At 46.5% G+C, this 23,433-nt stretch overlaps 1 protein-coding gene across 1 annotated transcript in view; it reads left to right on the top strand.

Annotated features, from left to right (window-relative positions):
• Positions 1-2,791: 2,791 nt before the first annotated feature.
• TSPAN7 (tetraspanin 7) overlaps positions 2,792-23,433 on the top strand; it is a 106,934-nt gene continuing 86,292 nt past the window's right edge. Inside the window, exon 1 of the mRNA XM_082494149.1 lies at positions 2,792-2,892. Coding sequence (XP_082350275.1) covers positions 2,812-2,892 — 81 coding nt within the window. The 5' untranslated portion in view covers positions 2,792-2,811. The remainder of the gene's footprint in view (positions 2,893-23,433) is intronic.

Here is a 23,433-nt window from a genome sequence, read left to right as displayed (position 1 = left end):
CTGTGCATTATGAAGAAAAAGGAGCTCATGGGTACCGATTGCCAGAAGAATCCCTGCAAACTGCTCGTGTTTTAAAGAAATATTTTTCAAATTACACAGCCAGGGAAAAATGTCCTGTTTTGAATAACTACAAAAATGTTCCCTCTGCGGGGAGATGTGATGAGCAATTATGTTCCCAACTTTGCAAACACGGATTACAGAACTGAAAATGTATTTTGCTTTAGAAAGGCTTGCTGTAATTTTGTTCAAGAAATACTTGAAAATCTTCACTCCCAAATCTGTGAAAATATGATAAAATAATTTTTAAAGTTAAATGTGTTTCCAATGCATGCATGAAGGCTAGCAATCGTTTGGTAATTCCACTTGAGCCTAAAATGTTTGATGGCTTGGTGCTCTTGTCATATTTAATGGTATTTGCTGTAATCAGGCAGATTTATGTCCAGCTCTGTTCAGACATTCTCATTTTTAATCCAAAATTTGCATCTATGTCCAATAAAGTATATGTTGCTTGACTGTATGTCAAAAAGCAATTCAGCATTCCTCCAAAGACCGTCTCGGCAGGAGACTGTAGGTTTGGGTGGAGATAACATGGATTATCTGGTTCTCAGGTCTCAGGACATCATCCTTGGGAGAAGACTCATTGGCTGATGTCTCTTGCAAGAGCAGCTTGACCTTTCCCTAAGCCCTGCGGCTCGAACTCTGCCCCGGAAGTGTGAAACAGAAGAAGACACAACTGATAGTCCCAGGAAGCTGGAGAGAACGGCACCCTCTTTGGAACACCCGTCATTCAGTCTGCACCATTCCCTGCCAAGCAATGGAAGCCAATGTTTTAGAGGTGAACACTCCTCTGCGTGCCTAAGGTTAAGCTGAGACACTTTAAGTATCTCAAGTTAGGCACTACAAAATGGAGTGACCTAAAATCCCACGCTGTTGGCAAAAAACATGTGAGCCATCGCTTTTGTCAAAATTGGTGTCTACCAAGACAGCCGTGTGTGCTTTCTGTTGGCTGGATATTTAAATTCTGCTTGATATTATATTTTATTTCACACTTTCTTAAAAACACCTGAAGTGGAGGGGAGGTACAAACACAGCTACTGAAATAAACAGTTACTGTCCCCTGGCCTGCGGCGGCAGCATTTATCTTTTCTACAGCCCATGCGTGAGGGGCAGGAAGATAAGTTTCTCCTGCTCTCGCTAAGCTATTTGCTGTCAGAAATTTTACTGTAACTTTCGTACAGTGAATATTTATAACTGTTGTTAGTGTCAATATAATTTTTTGCCGTTACTGCACTTATTTACATTTTAATGGCCAAGCCAATAAAGATTTATGCACCTGTCATCTGAATTTTCCACAAAAGTGGTGAATGCTTCAAAAAACAGTATCTCCTGCAGAATACTCACCCTCCCATCAGCCTTTAAATGCCTTCATTGTTTGAGGAAACAGTAGGCTATCCATTAAAATAACCAACTCTTAAAATCATAAGTCAAACCCAGCAAAATCTTGCAGCAGACTTCATGGCAAAACTTCTGCGTGTTACAAAAACACTTGCTCGGGGGCCATTTTTTCCTCTCTGTTTTTAAACACCGTCCCTTGAATGGCAAAGTTTGGGTTATCACTTGGAAGTGCCTCAGCCACACAAACTACCATTGTTTTTGTAGCTTGAGGAGATACGCTGCTTAGCATTGACCTTGTTTCGATTTTAATGCAGTGAAAGGTATAGTTCAGAGCACTGCTTTGGGGGGGGGGGGGGTCTGTTCTAGCTGGATCTCGGGGTCTCAAAGAAACACAGAAGTACAGGGTTCCTGATCAGTTGAGGCTGGGGTTCAACATCCAGATCAGTTTTAGGATAGAGCTCAGATTCGAGGCTGCGGTGAAGCCAAGGTTAGGGACCAGGCTCCAGCAGCATCCCAGCTTCATCACCTGCTCTTCGAAGGTAACATCCATAAATCCTCCTGTCTCAACCCAAGCCTGTGCACGAGAGCTGCCCAAGAGAGAGATGCCAGAGGTGCGGAGCTGGAGGAGCCCTGGCCCCGCAGACGGACCCGCTGCGAGCTCTTGCTTGCAGACACAGCCCCGCTCACCCGTGCTGCGTGGCTGCATGCAAAGCCCTGTGAGACCTGCGGTCCTTGCGCCTGCCACGGTCCCCAGATCCTTGTGGCTTGAACACGAGCGCAGATTTGCAGCGTGACGCCGAAAAGCCATTTTCTCCCAGGCGGCCAATTCCCTGCCCAGCTCCTGCTCTCCAGCCCCCGAGACGACCGAGCCCCCCAGCTCTCCGTGCCTCCTGCCGCCACCCGCACAAGCAAAGGGGGTCTGTGTGGGGGGTGTGGGGGGGGTGTCTGTTCACTTCATCTTCCAAAACCTCAAGCTCGTTCCCAACACCACCCCCCCCCCGAGATACCCCAGCCAATTTCACCCGGGGGGGGTGAGGGGAGGGCAGAGCCCGCTGCCCTGCGGTCACCCCACCCCACCCCACAACCACCCACCCCCTCCCCCCGGGCAGATGAAGTTTGAGCGAGTTACGCAGCGCCGAGAAGACGCGGCGGCGGCCGCCGCAACGCCCCGGTACCACAGACGGCCCCCCCCACCCCCCCTCCGGCGGCGCCCCGCGGGCAGCGCCCCCTGGCGGCGGGGCGGGCGGGCGGCGGCAGGCTGCGGGCGGCGGCGGCGGGGCGAGCCCAGCGCTGAGCTCACCTCCCTCCGCCTCCCCCCCCCCCCCAACCCGCGCCGCCCGCCTCTCTCCCCTCCCCTCCTCTCCCCTCCCCTCCCTCCTCCTCCCGCGCCCAGCCTGCAGCCGGGATCTCAGTATTATGGCATCGAGGAGAATGGAGACCAAACCCGTGATAACGTGTCTGAAAACCCTCCTCATCATCTACTCCTTCGTCTTCTGGGTGAGTGCGGCGCGGCCGCCGGGCGGGCACCGACCGACCGCCGGGCAGGGACCGGCACCCCCGCGGCGTCTGCGGACCCCCCCCCCCCCCCTCCCCCTCCGCCTTCCCCCACCTCAACCTGCCCGGGGCGGGCGGTGGGGCCGGGAACGGCGGGGGCTGCGCCGGCATGTCACCCGTGTGCCGCGCGGGGACGTGGATCTGTTGATACCGGAGTATATATGTGCATACACACGCACATATATATATGCACACACCTCTCTCTATATATGCAGATATATATATGCATATATACACATATATTTTTATATATGCACATATATGCGCATATATATACATATATATGGACATATATATGCATATATACGCACACATATATATATGCATACATATATATACACATATATGTATATTTTTTTTTTTTTACTCTTCTTGCGGCGAGCAAATACCCCCGAGCCCCCGCGGGGGAAAGTTGCCGGGGTCTCCCCGGCTGCCGCGGCGGCCGCCCCCCCCTCCCCGCCGCCTCCCTGGTCGGCTGGACCAGCACCGGCACCGGCACCGGCACCGGCACGGGGGGGGGTGGGTTGGGGGTGACCCCGCTGCTTGCCGCATCCCCGTCCCGCCGGGGGTACCGGGGTGCCGCCGCCGGTACCCCCTCCCCGATCCCTCCACCCCCCTCCACCGCCCCCCCCGGTGCTCGGCCGGGCTCTCACCTGGGCGCAGCGGCGGCCGCCGCCGCCGCCCGGTATATCCGCCGCCCTGCGTTTCGTAACCGGGCTCCGGCTCCCGTAAACCATTTTTATGACCCAGATACATTAATTGAGCCGCAGTGATTGACTGACGGGCAGCCCGGCTGCGCAGGCCACCCCGGCGGCCGGAGGTTTTCGCCGGTTCCCGGCCCCGTTACTCAGCAGATCCCGGGGGCGAGCGGCGTATTTTGGCGGATCGAAGACCTTTTTAATGGTACGCGGTGACAACGTGTGACAACGGCCCCGCCGTGGGCTGTCGGAGACGGCGATCCGGCGGCGCATCGTTGCTACAAGACGCCGGGGCGAATTTGTCGCTTCCTCGCAAGGGAGGCTGGCAGTGTGTTATCGTTTTAATAGCTCGGCGCTGCGAAAAGTGGCCGAGGAGCAGAGTAGCTCAAAATTTTTCGTCATTCTGCTTAAAAATGCATTCTAAGCAAAGAATTGCTTATTCGTGGCAACGATGTTTTTACATCTTCATAGTGAACATAGGGCTTTTCGTGTTTCATCTTTAACTTTTTTTAATATTAAAAAAAAAAAAGCATAGCCAAAAGGCATTTTGCTAATGTATACTTACAGCAGTACCTCTGCGTTATTTGCCCCCCCCCCCAGCATTTAACATACCCGCCCCCCCTTCTTTTTTAACAATTTTGGTGGTAACCACAGCAAATGTGTCTGATGACTGAGATGGATAAAAAGCCGGCATCATCTGTTGGGTTCTTTTTGTTGGCCAGTAGATCCTTCAGGCTAGTCTCAAGGAGGTAGGTTGCTAAGTTTATACACTTGCCACAGTTTAAAGATTCATCCTTTCCAGTGCTCCGTTCTCAACAGATCTACAAGAAACCCCTCTTCTTCCTGTGATTAACGAGCAACTGCAGGAGCTCTACTGAATTCATGGTATCTTTTCAAATTACGTCTTTTTGAAAGTGACCGCTGTATCTGCTGTAGCCTGAATGAACAGAGGACTTAAAATCGGCATGCCCGTCGAGCTAGCACATTTCACGAACGCTAATCTCATTAAAAAAGAGAGAATTGTACATTGAGCCAAGCAGCTGGCTAAGGGCATTTGCGCTGTAGGCTGTCACGATGCCAGGCCAGGTTGACAGCTGGGACCTCGTTGAGTAAATAACACAGCTGAGCTCTGGTTTGGGCTACAGCAATGCGTCTCTGCTGGTGGGATGATGCTCTAGTGCAAAGTCTTTCCCACTGAACTGTCTTGTCAGGCTCCCTCCTGTGCGTTCCAGTCTTCTCCAAGGGCATGGCCCGCTAATGTGGCTCTTCCGGGTAATGAACACCTGACAGCCGTCAGGGTGTTTGTCTGTTTGTCCTCTTCCTTGAGCCTGGAAACGGAGGAAGAAAATAAACAGTTGGAGACAGGACCCTGCAACCATGAACAAAAGCAAACAAATTTCATTTCCATCATGCTTGCTGTTGCATTTGGTTTCCCAAGGCACCAACCTAGGGAAACCCAGGCAGATCTCAACGGGAGAAGACAACGAAGGGCTTGGTAAAGGTCCAGAGTAGTTGACAGCAGACCCTATGTCTTTGTCAGTTGTTCTTCCTTTTAGCACAGAGGAACAAAATCTAATTCACATTTCTGGCCCCTTTCTGGGCTTTGGGTCAACCCCTTGGGTATAAATTGGAGCAAGGCTGTACCTATTGCCATGAGTGGAGCAGAAACATGGTGTGCTCTGGCCGTATCCTCATTTTCTTTTTACAGGCATGTTTGAGAGCTGAGGGATGCGCGGAGTTGTCTCAACCCCCCTCCACTATTTTCTGGGGCATTCTTTGTACTCTCACAAGCTGCTGGCTCCAGAGTCAGCGTAACTCAAATTCAGTCCCTGTGAATTCTCGGAGCTGAAAATATGGGAAGGATTCAATAGGAGGAGCTATTTTAAAAAAAAAATATTTCTTGGATTTATCTAAGTACCAGAAGGAAAACATGCCAGTGCCACAAATGGCTGGTTTGTAGAATTTTATTCTGGCGGCTTACCCACGGGTTTTTTTGAGAGGTTGTAGGCTAATTTCTCAACGAGAAAGCCCTGCGTTGCTTAGCTGCAGTTTGTACGGGTTTTTTCTAGCTGTGAGGATGGAGTTGCAGTATAAAACACGGAGCAAAGCGGTGCTGTGACAGGGAGGTGTGTGGTGGAAACCCTTCAGACATCTGGCCAGGTGGTTATGGACGGTGGGGGGGGGGACGAGGAAAGAAGATGCTTCTTCGAATCCAGTGAGCTGTTTTGAAACATTCAGAAGGACTTCTCTGTGTTTACATTTGTTTATAAAAGGAGAAAATCTATGTACGCAGAACTTTCCTGTCGTGAGCGATTATTTGTCAGGGTTGAATGCGAATTGCATTTGTATCAATGGAAGAGAGGTATGTAGATGAAGGCTTTTAGTATAAGCATTAAATGAGGCTCCACTGACTACATGGGAGCTGTAGGGTGGTAATGAAGAGACATGGGTCATTCAAATTTCGTACTGCGTAGCTTGTTCCTTTCCGAATAGGTTTTAATTATTGGTATTTGTTATTTTGATAGCTTCTCCTCCCCCTCACAGTACTTCCCAACTTCTTTCTGTGAATGTATCAACATGGTAAAAAAAAAATCCATAAAGAGAGATAACAGGCTTTTTATGTGCTCATATGTATTGTTATTCATAGTGCACACTAAATGCCTAGGGTTACCGCTTTTTGGTCCTTAAGGGACGTAGTAATAAAAATTCAACAGCCATTTTTTTCCTAATCAGAATTCTGTACTGAATGCATCTGGTTTGGAACCAGTAGATTAAAATAAGGCACTAAAAGCACTGCTTGGCTGCTAGCTATTTTTATTTTTTTCCTTTTGGGTGTTATAAATTGCTTGCATAGAAATCCGAGATATAACCTGTCTTGTTTTTAAGGGAAGATGGATTTTGGATTAGAATTCAAAGTTATTTTTTTATAGGGGAGTGAAACCTTTAAGCCCCCCTCAGTACCTTATATTTATCTAGTTCTCGAGTGATCTTATGTCTTAAAATGTATGTATACTTCATATTTCATTGTAGGCTTTGAAATATATTTTGTTATCAAATTAACAGCCTGCCTCAATGTGTTTTGTGAGGCAGCTTCAAGGGTACATGCACTGGTCCTTACAGTTATAGGGCTGCAGGAAATGGGTTTCATCTTCCACGCAAACCTTGTTGTTGCCCCAAACAGGCACTGTGGCAAAGTGATTAGCTTCCAGTTTTAAGCCCTGGGAGACGGTTGGCACTCGAACGAGTGCTTTGTGTCTGCTGTCCTGCTGGTATGGGGGTTTCTCACCATTAATTAATGTAATAAAAGCATATAAGTAGAGTTTCCATTCAGATATTTTTCCAAGGTGGGTCACTGATCTGAAGAGCATCTTCTGACCAAGATCAATATTTTGGATACTAAATTAGGTTCTTAGAACTTGGCTTGTCTTTTGCTATGCAGTAAAATAAAAACTAAGATACGTAGTATCAATACACAACTTGCAATAGTAGTAGTTTAGTTTTCCAAGTTTTTATCACTTGGAAAATGGACTTGTGCATCCTGGTACGGCCCCTTGGGGGTTAGCAGGTGGCAGGAGGGCCGTGGACCAGAGTGTGGCGGGAGGGGTGAGTGTCACTTGGCTGCATGGCCACAGCCAGTGCTGTGATTTAAAACAGCTTGAAATTACATGTTTCCATATGATTCATCTTTTTTTAGCCAGTTCCTCTGGTGCCTGTGGGAATGCGGTGTCACCAGCCTGGAGGGCTCAGGTGATCAGAAGATGGCTCCGTGAAGGACGAGGGGCTCAGGCTCCCTCTGGCACTAGGGGTGTGGGGACAGCTGGTGTCTGTGTGGGAGAAGTGGCCCCCACATCTCCCCCTTTTCTCAGGGTTCTCCAAAAAGGAGGTGGGTGGTGGGGGGCTGGTGGCGACATCAGCGTTGGGGCGGGCAGGTCCCGGTCCTCACGCCGCAGTGGTACGTCGGAGATGGCATTTGCCCACCATTTTGGGACCTCACAAAGCTGTTTTCTGGGAAATGCCCGAGACAAAGAGCAAGCGCGATGGCCTGCTCTGTAACACAAATTTATGGCTGAACTGCTGACCCATCTTCAAATGCAGCCGTTCGAGCTGTGCATTATAATACGGGATTAAATTTGCGTGTCCCTTTGAGTTACTAGTGGCATTAGTCATCTTCGCTATGAACGTCCAGCTGGGTTGCTGAAATTACTGTTTTTTCATCCCAGAACTTCTTTCCAGTGCTTCTGCATTGGTTTCTGCATGTGTTCGGTCTTTTTAATAGCTCTTACTTACCATGCTTATGTTTTTTCTTTTAAATTTTGTTAATATCTGTTAAAAGACAGTTTTAAAGGAAATATTTTGAGAAAAGTTTTAGCTTTACCCCCATGGCTTAGATTGCTCAATCTTCTGGTGGTTCCGTTGACTGCAAAGTCATCATTGTTATATTTTTGCAAATAGATTTTATTGTTTGTACTAAAGTTACCTGAAAACCAGAAAAAAAATGCACTCTCAAAAATGCATGATATCCCCCTCATGATGGATATGAAGTGCTCCATTGCTTAGGCACAAACCTCATGCAGCTGCCTCCGTAAGTCAGTTGTTCCTTATTCTGTTCCCATAATGACATACATGAAAGATTAAAGATAATGGTGTTTTCTTGTGAGTGTAGCCCAAGGTGAATTCTGTTGGCTAAATAAATAACTGAATTTAAAAAAAAAATAAAAGGCAGCTAGATGGTGTTTAAAAACATAGCTCCAGAGTCAGCTTTCTAAGGTCCCTGTTGGGGTACTTACCCAACTTGGCTTAGTTTTGCGTGGTTTTTTTTTTTTTTTTTGTGGGATTTTTTGTTTTTATCGCAGTTGTGGCCTAAGACCCTTTTAATGACAGTCCTAACAGGACATGCCAGCTCTGGTAAGTGCAAGTAACTGGAGAAGATAAAGCCATGACTTCCAGTTGGGCTCCATTGGGAGTGCTGGGCTGCCCTTGCAGGTGTGCTGGGAGGAGATGTGGGGCAGTTCCCACCCCGGCATCACCCGTTGGTGGGATGGCACAGGGGGAAAGCTGCCATGGGGCAACAGTTGTTCCTTCAGACATCGCAAGGATCTCAGGCTGCTCTCCTCCTGGGCAGGGAATTGGTTTTACGAGTGTGGTTGGCGTGTGTATTTTGGAGCAGAGGAGTTGGCAAGTCGGTGTAGTTTTTGCATTGCTGATGCACATTCACGTTCTGCAAATTGTACGTGTCTGGTACCAATTAGCATTTTGCACCTCATTTAAAGGAGTAATTGATTTTGCTGTTGGTTAAATGCTCCTTCTTTTCTTGCTGTTTGTGTAACTGTGCTTATGTCTTGATGAGGTACCCGCTACACCTTGACCTTGGAGTTTGTATCATCTGGAGAGTTCTCTGGTTTGGGGATGGTAACTTGGTCACGTAAACAGGTCAGTTTGGACTGGTGAAGAGGGATAGTGTGTGACTTGAAGTGCTTCAGTTACATTTGGGAAGACAAAGGATGCATTCATAAACAGGCAGTGGCAGAAATCCTTGCTCTTTCAGAGGTGATGGGATAGGGGTGTGGTGGAGTACTGCTCTGTGTGTAGTAAACACTTTGGCTGTTTGGTGTTCACTCCTGCTCTGAGCAACCTGTTGTGTGGTCTAAACAGTGTAAATACAAATTCTAGGGAAGGGTGCTGGGGAGGCCTTGTTAGCACTTTTCCGTCGAGAAGGCAGTAGAGTCCTTTGGATGCTGGTTCATACCAGCCTTGCTCGTCAAGGAAACGGAGGCAATTATCATAGGTAAACCAAGGGAATTTAAAATGGATCCAAGAACCTGATTTTATCTCTTATTATGTGACTAGTTATCAATTCCCTGTGCTGTCAGGGAGGCAAATTAGGTTACCTGGTACCGTTAATTGTCTCCATCTCTGGATTTTTATCATCGTTTCTTCGGTTGTTGCAACTGTCCTACAAATTTATGTGCCAATGAGTTAATAGATGAATACCTAGAAGCGTTCTTTGTGCATGTGAGCTTGCAGAAACGTCTCCTTCAATCTTTCATGTGCTTTTTAAGTCCAATGATACCTGTTACAGAGATGCTAGCTTTGCTGTAGTACCGAGTCTGTTCTGCATCCACCAAATTTGCAGGTGAAAATCCTGTTGACCCCAGTGTCTTGCAAACCCAGGTGACTGAATCTTTAGAATAAAATACAAGACTCCAGAGGTGACTATAGGGAGCAGATGACAGTTACTGTAAGGCCGTTTTTATTTGCGTAACATTATTTCTTTAGGCTCATCGCTATTAATTAGAATTTAATCATCTCTTGGAGAATAGATCCTTCACGTGAGTAGAGCAGGTCTCTTTCCATCTTAGCTCTCTTTCACCGAGGTGGGCAGATGGCCTATATGTTCTGTCTTTATAACAGTTCTGGGTTATGAGAGAGAAGCATTTAAATTTCTCCTGTACTAAAGGGACTCTGAAGCATGGCACGCGCATGTCTTACTGGATTATCGTTGTTTCATAGCTGAACTGGTTCTTTGAGCTCGGGGAGTAGGCCACAGGATTTTTAGCTGCTGTAATAAAAGAATGGAAGCGATGCTGTTAATATTAATTTTGCTGTAATTTCCATGTAGTGTTTTGCAAGCTGTTTTCCAGATGTTCTTTTTTTTTTTTCACCTGTATGGTTCAGTGCTAAAATCCTTAAAAGGAGCAAGCGGTCCCCCTTCCCTCTCGGTTTCTCGCTTCCCTCATCTCCCTGAATTGCAGTGCTGAGTTCAGGTGGTGGCTGATCACTGTGCAGTGCCCACGGTGACCCCCTCCCGGAGGCCAGGCTGGATGTACCACAAGGCAGAAGGACTCTGTGGAGCAGCCTGGTCTGGGCAGCAGGCTGAAATTGGGTCTTGTCGTTGTCTCTTTCTGGGAGGTATTTGCTGTGAGCTTTGAGAAGAGGTTTGGTTGGGTTTGGGCTGCATGTAGATCCGGATGGATCAGGTTGAAATGTTCTTTTTTTATAAATTCAAGCAGGGTTTTTTTAAGAGTTTATTAGCTAGGAGAATTTGATGGTGCGAATAAGGAGGTGATGGACCTAATCTACAAAAGCTTGTGGATCTTGGGAGCAGACCTAAGGAAAAGGTTGGCCTGCTTATGTGGTGCAGCAGAGAGGGAGGAGAGGAGCAAAGAGGAGAGGCTGAAACTCTGTAACCACCATAGGAAGAGGAGCACTACCATTTCCCTAAAACTGGGAAGTGAAGGAAGCCCCTGCTGTATGACCCTTAGAACCACTCGGTGCCTCAATGCTTTTGAATAGAAATGAGCAGCTCAGACCTGCCGATGCCACAGGATTGAAGTAATCAGTGAAGCTAACAAGTTCTTCAGGATCTTGTTCCTGGCTGGATTACAAGTACTGCTTCAGAGAATATACTATGTGGGAACAGAATATTGGGCTGAACACCACCAGCAAAGTATGTTTACAACTCAATCCCAGCACACGAGAAATTATTCTTATTGCAAGGACCTAAGTATGTCCCCTGCAACTGAAGTTTCAGCTAGACTGTGCTGATTTATTCCTTTGGTAAGTTTTAAAAACATTTATCATTTGGATGGAGTTTCCGATGGGTTGGCCTCTGTCTGGCAACAACTTTGAAGTGTTTAGAAAATTCCTTTCAGCATTTTTGGCTCATTTTGTATGCTTCTAAAAATAAATGGGAACTATATCAAAACCTGGAATTTTTCATGGAGGTAGCCCTCACAGGGACGGAAACTGTCGGTGATTTGGGAAATCCTTAAAAAAAAGGAAGTTTGCAACGAAACAAGAATTTCCTGAATGTGCCAGGTAACGTCGATGTCCTTTTTTGCAGCTGGACTTGAAACTTAGGCCAGTTTGTGGCATCATGGGTTGTGTTGTGGCATGTGTCGAATCAGTCCAGTTAGGCAGAACCAAGGCTTGCCCTTTTGAAGATCTATAAAGTGTGTTGACTTCAAAGTCGTATCTGGGGCTGGGAGCCCAACCAAAGTCTGCAGCCGAGATGGGGAACCTGGGGTCTGCGGGCCCATGCAGTCTGCAGGGATATACGCCTGGATCAGGAATTTTGTCCATGTTAGAAGATGAGGCAAAGGTGCATGACAGTGTGAGCTTGCCTGGGGCTGTCCAAATGCGCTACTTTGACCTCACCAAAGAAAATGTGAAGGACTGTATACAGTTTATGGAAACATGTGCAGATCAATTCTGAAAGCTATTTGAGATGGAGGATTGCTGCAAATTTCCTACGGTGAAGGGGAGGGGGGAAGATGCCATGATTTCTGTTGTTTTTCTAATAGTCCCCTGGCCAAGGCATTTTCATTCCAACTTCCTGTTGCCACCACTGCGTCAAAAGGCAATCAAAACACCAGAAATCTGCGAGGAAAGCTATGGCTTTTATTCTTGCAAGAGAGGACATTTTCCAGGTATGTATTAACAGAAGAAAAGATGGAAACTCAATCCCCCTGTATGCGGTTCACTTCAATAGTACTTAACATCTAAGTGTCTCTAATTAGTCTTGGAATGATAACATAATTAGGTGCGTGTCACTCCTGCTTCCTTTTGAAAACAAAGAGGAAGCAGAAATACAGAGAGGTGACCCTCAGTGCCTCGGCGCTCTCCCCGATGGCTGCGTCTCATCGCTGGCATCGTTTTTGCAGGTTCAGCTGCCCTGTGCTGGATGTAGGACGTGCTGCTCTGTGACGTGCACTGATTGCAGGCAGAGTGTGATCCAATTTACCTGTAAAAAAAGTCTTACAGCAAACCAGCCCACATATTATTGCACGTTTAGGGACTTTTTTTTTTTTTTTAACTTCCTTGGTTTACGGGTCACTGATACTGCGTTAGAGCTGCTTTTTCGCATAGCTGCGTCTTTGAGCCAGTTGAAGCAGACCCAGTTTGCAGTTGCGAGCTAATGTTGAGATCAGCTTGTGTATTACCTGGGGCCAAGTTTCTCTTTCCAGTATACTTCAGGAAAAAAACGCTGAATTAAATTAGGCAGGTCAAATGACCTAGAGGCCTTAAATTGATCTCTCTTGTCCCAGAACAATTTACAGACCATCTATGCTTCACCTGCAAACTTTAGGGTTGTTTTTTTTGCATGCGAATGCAGGTTTAAAAACTCCTGAAGAAAGAACCAGGACCTCAAGATGGGGAGGAGCTAGCTGTCGGGAGTATTTCAGTATTATTTTCTGGAACATACAAGCCAAGCCCAAGCGTATTCCTTGCCGCCTGTTCTCATCAACCAGGGGATGATGCAAAGGGATTGGGTCAGGATTTACTAACGGAAGGTCACAGCTTTCAAAAAGGAAAAAAAAAAAGTAGTTCATGGGGATGGCGTTACAGGTTTATTTTTGTCATGGCAGGTGAGAGCGAGGCCTCGTACAGCCTTTCTAGGAGGTGGCAAGGCCTTGCTGTATTTACTGGGTATGGGCAGGATCTTTTGTGCTGCTTTCCAAGTGTTTGTGCAAAACTCTTGCTGACGAGATGGTGTGATGGTTGCCTCTGCCCATGGCCTTGTAGGCAAATACTTTCTTAAGGAAAAATACTACGTTTTAAATCTTTTCACCCTTTGGTCTTCCTACTTCAAAGTGATGCTTTCTCTGAGCATCCTTCTTCCAGTGTGGAAAGGGCAGCTCAGTGCCCTCCATCCCCCTGCGTGGAGCTGACCTCACCCACCCTCAGCCGTGTTTATGGACACGCTCACCAGAGAGGCGTTCAAGACAGGGCCATCACTGCTCGCCGCATCCAAGATGGTCCCTGCCACAGCTGGGGTCTGCCCTGGGGTGGGGTGGGCTGTCCCGCTGTGCTCACTGGCCTGTGGAATTACAAGCTGTGGGAGATGTGCTGGAGCGACCAGGGTGGTAATAAACTGGGTATTTCATCCAGCAATTGCATTATTTCCGACCGAAACCAGCAACAAAAATAAAACCTCCCACTTCTACAAGTTTTGTGTTTTGTAAGCAACAGCTAGTTGCTTTCTGAGGGGAAGGATGGTTGTACTTAAAATAGACACATCTGTGGGAGAGAGAGTTTTCAGCTAGTGAAATTGTTCAAAATGATATGGAAAAGTTGCCTCCGTTTCTGTGGGCATGGTACGTATGCAATACTTCTGCAGAGAAACGAGTGCTCTTTAGCACAAAACAAACCCGGTCCCTGTCGTACGGAAACCTGAGCACGCTGCACCATAGCTATTTTTTAACAGAAGTATCAGATTTACAGTGTTCCCTCCCCCCCCTTGCTCGCTGCCCTCAGATTGCCAGGGGAGCTGGCAGGATTAATCCCTGTACCCTGAAGAACAGCCAGTATTAAAGCAAGGAGCTGGGCTGTTTCCTGCACCAGTGCGAGCGAGAATATAACCAAGCCACAACCACTTAGTTGATTTATTCTTTTAATTTCACAAAGTGCTTGGCTGGGCAGTTTCGTGCCAGGTATTAGGCCAAAATGACTTCCTATTTTTTCCAGCGCCATCAAATATGTAAAACATGTAAGATGGCAGACCTCTAAATCTGAAGGATACCGAGAAGAATTCCATGCTAAGTCTTTGCTCTTAGGCAATCAATCAAGCTCTTTATGATATAAAAATAAGAGCCACCTCATCGGTGAAAAACAGACAATTAACTAGCTTTTTTTCTGGTACGGTTCAGCAGCCGGTCCATCGTGCACCCGAGCCCGAGTCTGTGTGGCGGTAACGTTTGCCTTCTGAGAGCGTGCTTGCTCTCTATCATATGTTAGTGCAATACTGGTAAGCAAAAGGGTATGATATAAAAAGACATTTTAAGAAGAATTAAATCAGGTTGATGAGCACATGTAGGCAGACAGAGCTTTGTCCATGTGAAATGTATAAAATGTCCTGCAAAGTCGTCTTGCTCTGCCTAAAATCGGTGGGAACTGTATACGTCCAGGCTGTCTTATGCAGTCAGCTGATTGTTTTTGAAACTCTCCCGTGCTTAATGTTCAGGTTTGGTGAAACAGGTGGTTATTCTGGCTTGGATCCCACAGAATTCCCATAGAGTTGGGATTGGGAGGGCTTGTCACTCGTTCCTCTGACGGATATCTCCACAGGATAAACCTTTTTTTCCCTTCCTCTGTCAAGACAGAAGACTTGTTAAGTTCTGCCTCCTGTCTCTAGACTGGTTGTGGTTGCCCTTTGATTTTACAGCACAACGTAATTTCAGAAGATGTGTGCTCCTCTAGCATGGTGGTTCCACTAAAGCTTAGATGGCCCCAAAAGAGGTAGAATTGCATGTAAAATTTTGCAGCTGCTACAAAAACAAAGCCTAAATTGAAGAACGTAAGGGCAAAAGACTCGATCTGTTGACGTGTTGATGAGGCAGTGTAATGCCACATCACACGTGAGTCAGCTGGTGGGTGAATAAATGCTGACTATTATGGCCGGCATCAGAGGGCATGGCAGAGTGCACGTTGTTTGGATTAAATTCAGAAAAAAATTGAGCCTGACTGCTCTCTGTATGTTGATAAGGTGGGGGTTTTGTACAACATTGACAGCTGTGTATTATATTTTCTCTGTTCTTCAAATACTGTTGTTCTTAAGAAGTGTTGTGTAATTATTTAGGAGAAAACTAAATCTTTGGCTTTATGTACCAGTGGTAGTCCTTAAAAAATAATAGTTGGCATGCCCATTTTATAGACGGAGACAGTGATGCAAGTCAAGCAATATCTCTAAGGAACAGTTTGGTCAAATTTGGCACAGCTGTGAACCAGTTATTTTAAGTCCCTGACTGTAATAATTATTATGTTGTAGCACTCACTTTGACATCTTATTTCAATTGCAGGAATAGCAGGCAGAAATAAAAATTGCATTTTACCTGCTGTTAAGGTAGCTTGTAAAGTATGGTAATATTTCTGAACAGTCTAATGAATATTGCTTATGGAAAGAGACCATTGGATGGAGCAGCTAGCTGTATCTGAAGTATGAAATCGGTAGACCGTGATGCTTCTTCATTCTGCAGTTGTGTACACAATGCACTGGAAAAAGCATTTCAGGTTGTCCAATATCCTGGGAGAGGGAGCAGAGCTGCTGGTGCGTGACAGCAGACCCTCCAGGTGAGTGGGCTTCCACAGCTGGGAATGGTCCAGGCGACTTTCCTGACTTCATAGATCAGGCAAGCCCTTTTGGGGGGGAATAATTATTTCCCCTCACACAGGGCATAGAGGGGATAGTTTTCCTTCAAGGAAATAAATGCAAACTTCTGTAGATGGATATCCACCTCTATTTTGAGAGGTCAGTTGGCTGGGGAGCAAGCATGGTGACGTGCTTACCCCAAAGGAAGGAAATTTGGTGTGCCTGCTTAAGAATGTCCTCATCCTCTCCGTGCTAGGTGTCAGTCATCTGTTATCTCCATGGTATGTACCAAGCGTGGCAGGCAGGATCAAGTTCAAATGTTGACCTCCAGAACAAGCTATAGTTTGCTTACTTTTACCCTGCTGCGAACATGAAGATACGGAGAAGGATTTTGCTAACATGGAGCTCTGGTTAAAGACCAGTATGCAGAGTTTTGTGATTTGTGGATTCTGCCACGTTTTCCAAGTGAGATTGTCAAGCGCTTCTAGGAATTGGACTGACTTTGGAGCTAAAGAAGGATTTCTCTTTAATTTACGCATGCAGTGGATGTTATGACGGCTGTGACGACTTATTAGCAGCTTTCTGTGCTAAATTTTAATTAGACCACTGCAAAGTACAATCCACCTGGGGATGGCAGCTCTCAGGAGTCAGGTTTAGTGCAGGAAAAGTGCACTGGCACCAACTGGGGCTGAGGTTGAGTTGTGCTGGGAGGGACAGAGTGGGCTTCCCACTAGACCAGGTTGTGAGAATAAGGCTTTTGGGTAACTTATTGCTCGGAGGAAGCATTTAGTTTGGGACTTTCTTCAAGAAGGAGTATGTTCATGCTGAGAGCTTATTCTGTAGCCCGTACTGTAGGTCTGTGCTTTCTCCCACACCCCCAGTGAGGCCCTTCGGGAAGAAGTTAATGCCGGCTGCCCTTGGGTTTGTGTCAGAGTTAAATTAAGGTTTTTCACTCGCCATAGATTAAGGTGTATTTTGTTGTTTGGTGGGTGTAGGTGGGGACAGCTCATGGAAAGACGTGACCGTGCATCCTACTGTGCATCTTAAAGCTGTGTGGTTTTGGGTGAATGGCAGGCTGGTTTTCTTCCAGTGGTCCCTGTGCCTCACATCTCTTGTAATGGCTGTTGCTCAGCTGGTCAGGCTGAGAGCAGAGCAGAGTAGTTGGAGCAGTCACTGTTTTGTTCTTATCCTCTTGTATGGTCTGGTGAAGAGGGGAAAGGGTTCAGCAGGGACTCGGCAGAAGGTCATTAATTTCTCTGGCATTCCTGGACCTTGCTACCTAAAAAAAGAGAATTTTCAGGTAAACTACAGTCTGATTTCTGTTTCTCACTTCTCTATAAGTGGTATCGTGTAGAGACGGAGACTGGCCCATGGCTTAGTTCATGCTTTGGTATCTTTTACCACCTTATCTGGTGCAGTTTTAATTACACTTTTCCAATGGTAAATTACGAGTTGCTTAGGAAAGACTTCTTAATGCCATTTTTGCTGGCAGTTTATTTCGTCCTTTTCATGTTAGTACCAATCTAGTATCTAGCAGGGCTGCCTGCTAAGCAGTGACAGATGGCCCATGCTAGCTAGGACAGGAAGGATCATTGGGGTAGGAGCCAGTGTTACCTACATATGTGTCTTGGATATCAACATGAATGTTTCCCAGGAGGGAGCACAGCTGGCACTGGAATTGGGGAAATGTGATTTTTGGTGTTCTTTATTCCAAGTCTTGGCATACTTGAAAATTAACGTATGTGGTTCATGTTGGTCTATATCAATAATATTGAAATTATACCCCTTCTTGGATAAAATCGCTGTGCTTGCTGCTTTTCTTTTTTTTTTTTTTTTTTCTGCTTATCCTGTAATCAAAAGTACTGTGGGAGAAAGTACACAGAAGAGAGCAGCCAGTTCCGTAATATAATCTTGCTTCCATGTATGCTGTGCTGCAGGATGACCTTAAAATGTAGTAACTAATGCAAAGATGAAGGAGGAAAAACAGAATTAGTCATAGACATTTCGGACCAGTTTTCCCCCCTGCTAGCCTTGCTCCTGCACTAAAATGGTTCGGTACTACGATGGGCAAAAGGCCAAAGAGGAGAGGGGGATGTGCCAGAAAGTGTCTGCCTTGCAGAGCTCCTCTTCTGGGGATGTCTCTTCTTAATGCTGAGCAGGCAGCATCCTCCACGCTCCGCCTTGGTTTTCATCTGTAGTGATCAGGCCATCTTGAAGGGGGCAGGGAAAAAATGTGGATGAAGAAAGCCGTGATCTTAATTCAGTCCGTGATGGTCAATCTTTGATTTTGCTACGGTGGCTAAGACTTAGCCACAGCCACTGAAATTACCGCTTGCTTTGTGTACTGTGTTATGTTGGATGTTTGTAAAGGCGCCAGCAGGCAAAAGCTGGGAGATCCCAGGTGTGGCCTTATGATTATGGTTGTGATTTGGTAGATCAGGCCTTTTGGGGAGCTCTTACAGTGTACATTGGTGTCTGTTTCGTCTTGACACTAAGAAACCACATTTATGGGAGGCAGGGGACTGTCCTTTTTCACACAAGACTGTCCTTTTTCACATGAATAAAACTGGCAGAATCTTCTTACTGAAAAAATGTCAGACGTGGGAAAAATCTTCGCTTTGTGGGCTTTTTCTTTTGGGGTTGTTGTTGTCCTAGGATCTTCCCATGCAAATCTAGTTTAGAACATAACATTTCATTCAGTTCTCCTTTTCCTTCCCCCTGGGTGGACAGATGCTAACAGTCCTTGCTTCACGTAGGGTAACTAGAGCACACGTCAACCATGAGATGATGTAATGCTCTGGTTTCTTTTCTCTACATTAGGATGATAATCCATAGTTGATGAAACACATTAGAAGTGCCCAGAGAATGATGCTGAAGATGACCTAAGGTGATCCTGTCAGGCTGAGACCTTATCCTTGGGCAGCTGAGCAAGGGGAAAACACTTCTCCTCAGCCTGCCCGGGAAGCATTTCTGTCTCACAACTTGGCTTATGAAAGTTGTGTTTTCCTAGTGCTGCATCACTGCAATGAAAGTAGTTCCTGCTGTCTTGATGTCTGTCTTTTGAGCATAAGCAGGAAAGGTTGGCAATGTGTTATGAAAAGACTCATGAGGACTGTCTCTGAATTCTCCTGGGAGAGAAGAGGAGACAAAATAAGGCAGTGAAAACTCCTCCTCTCCCGCTGCCCCATGTATATCCACTTGCTTGAGTCTCGGGCAAAACCAAATTCTGTGTGGACTCACTTAGAAGGTTTTCTGGTCAATCAAGAAACAGAGGGATACAAGTGATAAATCTGGAGCCTCTTGCCAAATTAACACAAGACTCCTTATTTCGGAAACTGCCTTCCCTCCATTTAAAGCGTCTTCTGTCTCGTTTGGTATTAAAGTAATCTCAAAGGTAATTAAAGCCTTCTTTGGGTTGTTCTGTGTTTGCAAATTCGTTTTCTGCCATAGAAGGTAATTTTCCTTGAGACATTTGCTTCAGCTTATAGAAATTAACAGCTTGCAGGACTCTAGTGACCATATTACCTCTGCTGAGTTTTCAAGGAAGGGCTGAGATACTTCAGAAACTTCTCAAATGCAAAATGCTCAAATGCACTTACCCTTGGTGGAGGTGAGAGCTGAGTCTTTCCGGGCTGTCCTCTTCTCTCTTAGCAATGGGATGGAGCGCTGTGGCATACCTTCTGGAGAACAGCAAAGAAGGGAGCACCTGCTTTTGTACCTAAGCTGCTGAAGGGATCAAAGTATTTAATGCTAACTCTCCCTTGCACTTCCCTTCTTAAGCTCTGCTCTTGGGAAATAGCTCATTAGTTTGTTAGTGGCCAGGTAAGGAAGGAGAGGGCAGAAGGCCACTAACAAATGGATTTGGTCCAGGTCTCGTCTCCCCGTAGCAGTCAGGAGCCTGCTCTTTGCCTCTTTATTCTGGAGAGTGGACCGGGAGCTGGATGGTGGGGAAGGTGCTTCCGTGTTGTGCCGTATACTAGTTTGGCTGCTGCTCATACACTGACTGCTATATATGAAGTCTCCTCTATGTGGACATGAGATGTTATCTAAGAGAGTATGGTAAGGGCTTGTTATGGTTTGAGAAACCCACAACAATTTGCTGTCGTTTAGACAATTATTCTATTCCCCAATGACCCTTCCCCACCTAGGAAGGGGGATCAAGGAAAAAACAACGAAACCAGGGAGTTGAAATAGAAACAGATTTAATAGAATAAGATTAGATAATTAACATGAATAGGATTAAAGAACTAATATTGATCCAATACCAATATAAAATATACAAGGATTATACTCAGCCCATTTTATCTGTAGGAAGCTGTGCACTCCCAGCAGTGACAGCAAACGTTGGACACTGTGAGCACTGTGGCTTCAGGAGGAAGGGAAGGGCTCAGGCATCTGGCACCAGGGCAAAAAGTTCTCAGGATGGTCAGCCATCAAGGGAGAGAGGGAACTTCGCAGCAAACGTTCTAATTTATATTGAATGTGATGTTGATAGTATAAAATAATCCTGTTGGGCAGCTTGGGTCAAGTGCCTGGGTCTCGCTCCTCCTCATCCCTGCACCTGGTGAGCTCGAAAACACTGAGACCTTGAAACCCACACACCATAGCTGGCTGCAAAGTAAATATTTTCACAAATTCAGACACCAGAGTCTTCTAAAGGTGCATTCCTCCCAAGTATTAGAAGATAAATTAGTCCTGTGTCACTCAAACCGGGACAGCCTACACAGATGCCAAATTTAATGACCACCTTCCTCCCAAAACTTCATACCAGAGTTTAAATGTAGTACCTTTCTTGCCTTTTCAAAGGTCTGCATGTATATCACAAGTTGACAGGCAAAAAGGTCTTTATAATAATGCTTTGACCTCATAAGTCAGCCTTTCAGATAGATAGAAATTGGCAGGTTCCTTTTGTGTGGGCTTGGCAAGCACTGCTTGAGGAAAAGACAGTTCATTACCGGCTCAGGAAGGAGAATATTGGTGTCGTAACACTATCTATTGCCGGCCTTTTCTGTAGCTCACCGGTGAGGTCTGTTACAATGAACCACGAGCTTTTTACCTGACTTTGAAACCAGCAAGAAAACTGCAGGATGACTGTAAAGTGTAAAGATTTGCACTTGGTTCCTGTTGAAGGAAGACATTGTGGATTTTCACATTAGTAATGCATATTTCAAATTGGGCAGAGGATATGAGGATGCCTGTAAAGACAGAAGATTTTACTGTGCTTTATATTCCAGCAAACAGTATGTGAAAGGTGATTCATCTAGAAAAATGGGAAGAATTTAGTTAACTTGATCTCTGTGACATAGGAACATATTTGAAGGAGGAACTCTGGCATCGCTTGTTTTGAAACTCTATGAAGTGCCATAGTTACTCACAAATATCATACTACTGGAGTTTTAGATGTCTTTGTTCCTGAGGTACCTGCCAGTGTTTCTTAGCACATCTGGGTTGCACCTTCGAGGCTCCCAGCTTCAGGAATAGACAGACAAATGGTGAACAGTTTGTCCTGAAATGCCTGACGATAAAATGGTATTTGTATGTGTACCTAACCTAAGTAATAATAATAACAACAGCAACAATAATATTGAACAACTGGAAGTGATCTTGATCACTTGATCAAAATTCACTCTGTATCTGATGCCTCTAGCTGATGCTTTGGCAGAATATAGCAACAAAACATTTTTCCTGTTCTTAATACTTCCTTTTGGCTAACCAGCGGGTTCCCTCTGTCCCATCAGGTGGTCTCTTCCCAGGCAGCTGCTACAAAGCTTGCCTGGGACGCAGCCCTGGTGCCAGTGGGGCTCCAGGGATGGGCCCGCAGCATTTGTCTTCTGATGTAAGGGTAGCCACACAGGTCATCAGCGGTCATCAGACCCCTGTTTCATGGCAGCAGCTTGACTTGGGTCTTTCTGATGCCTCCTCTGGCAGGTACCATTTTCCCTGTACTTCCAGGTGGATATGTTTAAGCAATCTTCCCACACCCCTCAAATGTAGCACCTTTAGGGCTGCTTGGTCTCTTTAATTTCTTTTCAGACAGGCTCCCGCGCTTTGGGATCATTCCTTTGGAGAAAGGCAGTGGGTTTCTTTGGGTTTTGTGATGGCCGCTGCTACAGAGGGGGCCTTTGGTCACCGCATTGCTAAGGCAAGCTCTGAGCTTTGTTGTGGGCTCCCCAACGTGATGCCTGCAACTTCAGCCCCAGCATCGTGGCCGTAACTTGGGGTAAGGAGTGTGGGGAGAGCTGAGTTGCCCAGTGTGCTCTCGCCGCCTCCCCCAGCCTGTGACTGCTGTGCCTAATCTCTGCCTGTCTGGAGAAGTCTGGAAAGGTTAAATGGTCCTTGCATTTCTGAGGTTGGGCTTTCCTTAGCAGGCAGTGCTATTCCCCCACCGGCAGGAGCCAATCTCTCTTTCCTAGGTAATAAGTTGCTTGTTTCTAAGGAGTCCCCGTTACTGCCTCCCTTTTCACCAGCTTCCAGCTGCTGCTTGTATGTTGACCTCCTCACTTAGGACCAAATCCTTCATTCCCCACACTTTATTCCACATCATGCGTTTTAGACTCCCACCATCTTGTGTCCAAATATATACATCCGTTTGTTCCGGTACCCTGTTTTCCCGTGTCCCTTTTAAATGAGACAGTTCATTCAGAGCTTCTCTTTGGCTTTTCCCCTCTGCATTTTGTCAGCTCCCGTCCTGTCCCCAGCTTCAGGCTGCAGAGATTTTAATGACCCGATCCACAGGGAGTACATCATCCAAAACACTGTGTGCTTTTGCGCTTCCCTGTTGCTTTGGTTTAAAAACTCCTGGTGAAATCATCTCTCTCTCTATTATTATTTTTTTTCCCCACCCAGTTTAAAGGTTTAACATCTGATTTTTGGTTTGATTTAAATGAACCTGCTTTCTCTTCTGCGGGCTCCCTCTATCTGAAACTCGTCAGGAGTCCAAACGCCGCTGGGGATTTTAGGCTGTGGCACAGTCTGGGGGTCGGAGCGCTCACTGTGGGCTGTTTTCCCTGGGATTTTACCCTTGTTCAGCATGTTTGGAGAGTTAATTGTTGGGGAGGAGGGGATCTGCCAGTTGGGCACTGCTAACACAGGGAGGGGGGCAACTGCACTGCGGTGGCAGGGCGTCCGGCTGTGGGGCAAGAGGGGAGTTATGCCAATGCTGAAGAGCACAACCACGCTAAATCTATCCTGTGCGGGCTGTATCTTGGATTTGCCATGCTTTCCTCATGAGGCCGCAGTTATTCACTGTGCACCACCCTCAGTCCGGCTGCCCACCCTGCCCTCCCCGGCAGCTGGGGCCAGGGACCAGCTGCCTGCCTGGCTGGTAGCCCAAGCTGAGTCTCTTGGCCCTGGCCACCCCGCCGGCACCCTGGGCAGCACTGCTCACCCGCTGGCTCAAGTCCCTGTGCTACCCTTGAAATGCATTTGTCTTTTTTTTTTTTTCCTTCTCCCGCCCCCCCCCCCCCCAGGTTCAGCAGCGTGCAGGGGGAGAAAAACCAGGCTGTACTGCATGAAAAAAAAGGGAAGGGGAAGAGTGAGGAGAGGTGAAAAAATGGAAAATAAAAGTGTGGAGGGGAATGCGAGAGTATAAACTTTGGTGTGGTGTGTGCTGAGGCAGTAGGGAATGGCATCGGATGAGGCACCAGCATGCACAGAGATGTTGGGAGCTCAAACTGGGCTGCAAGCCCTAAAAGGCTT

This window comes from Vanellus vanellus (genome assembly GCF_965231255.1).
Source record: "Vanellus vanellus genome assembly, chromosome: 1".
NCBI classification, from domain to species: Eukaryota; Metazoa; Chordata; class Aves; order Charadriiformes; family Charadriidae; genus Vanellus; species Vanellus vanellus.
Note: the sequence above shows the minus strand (reverse complement) of the source record. Positions and strands in the feature narration are given on the sequence as shown.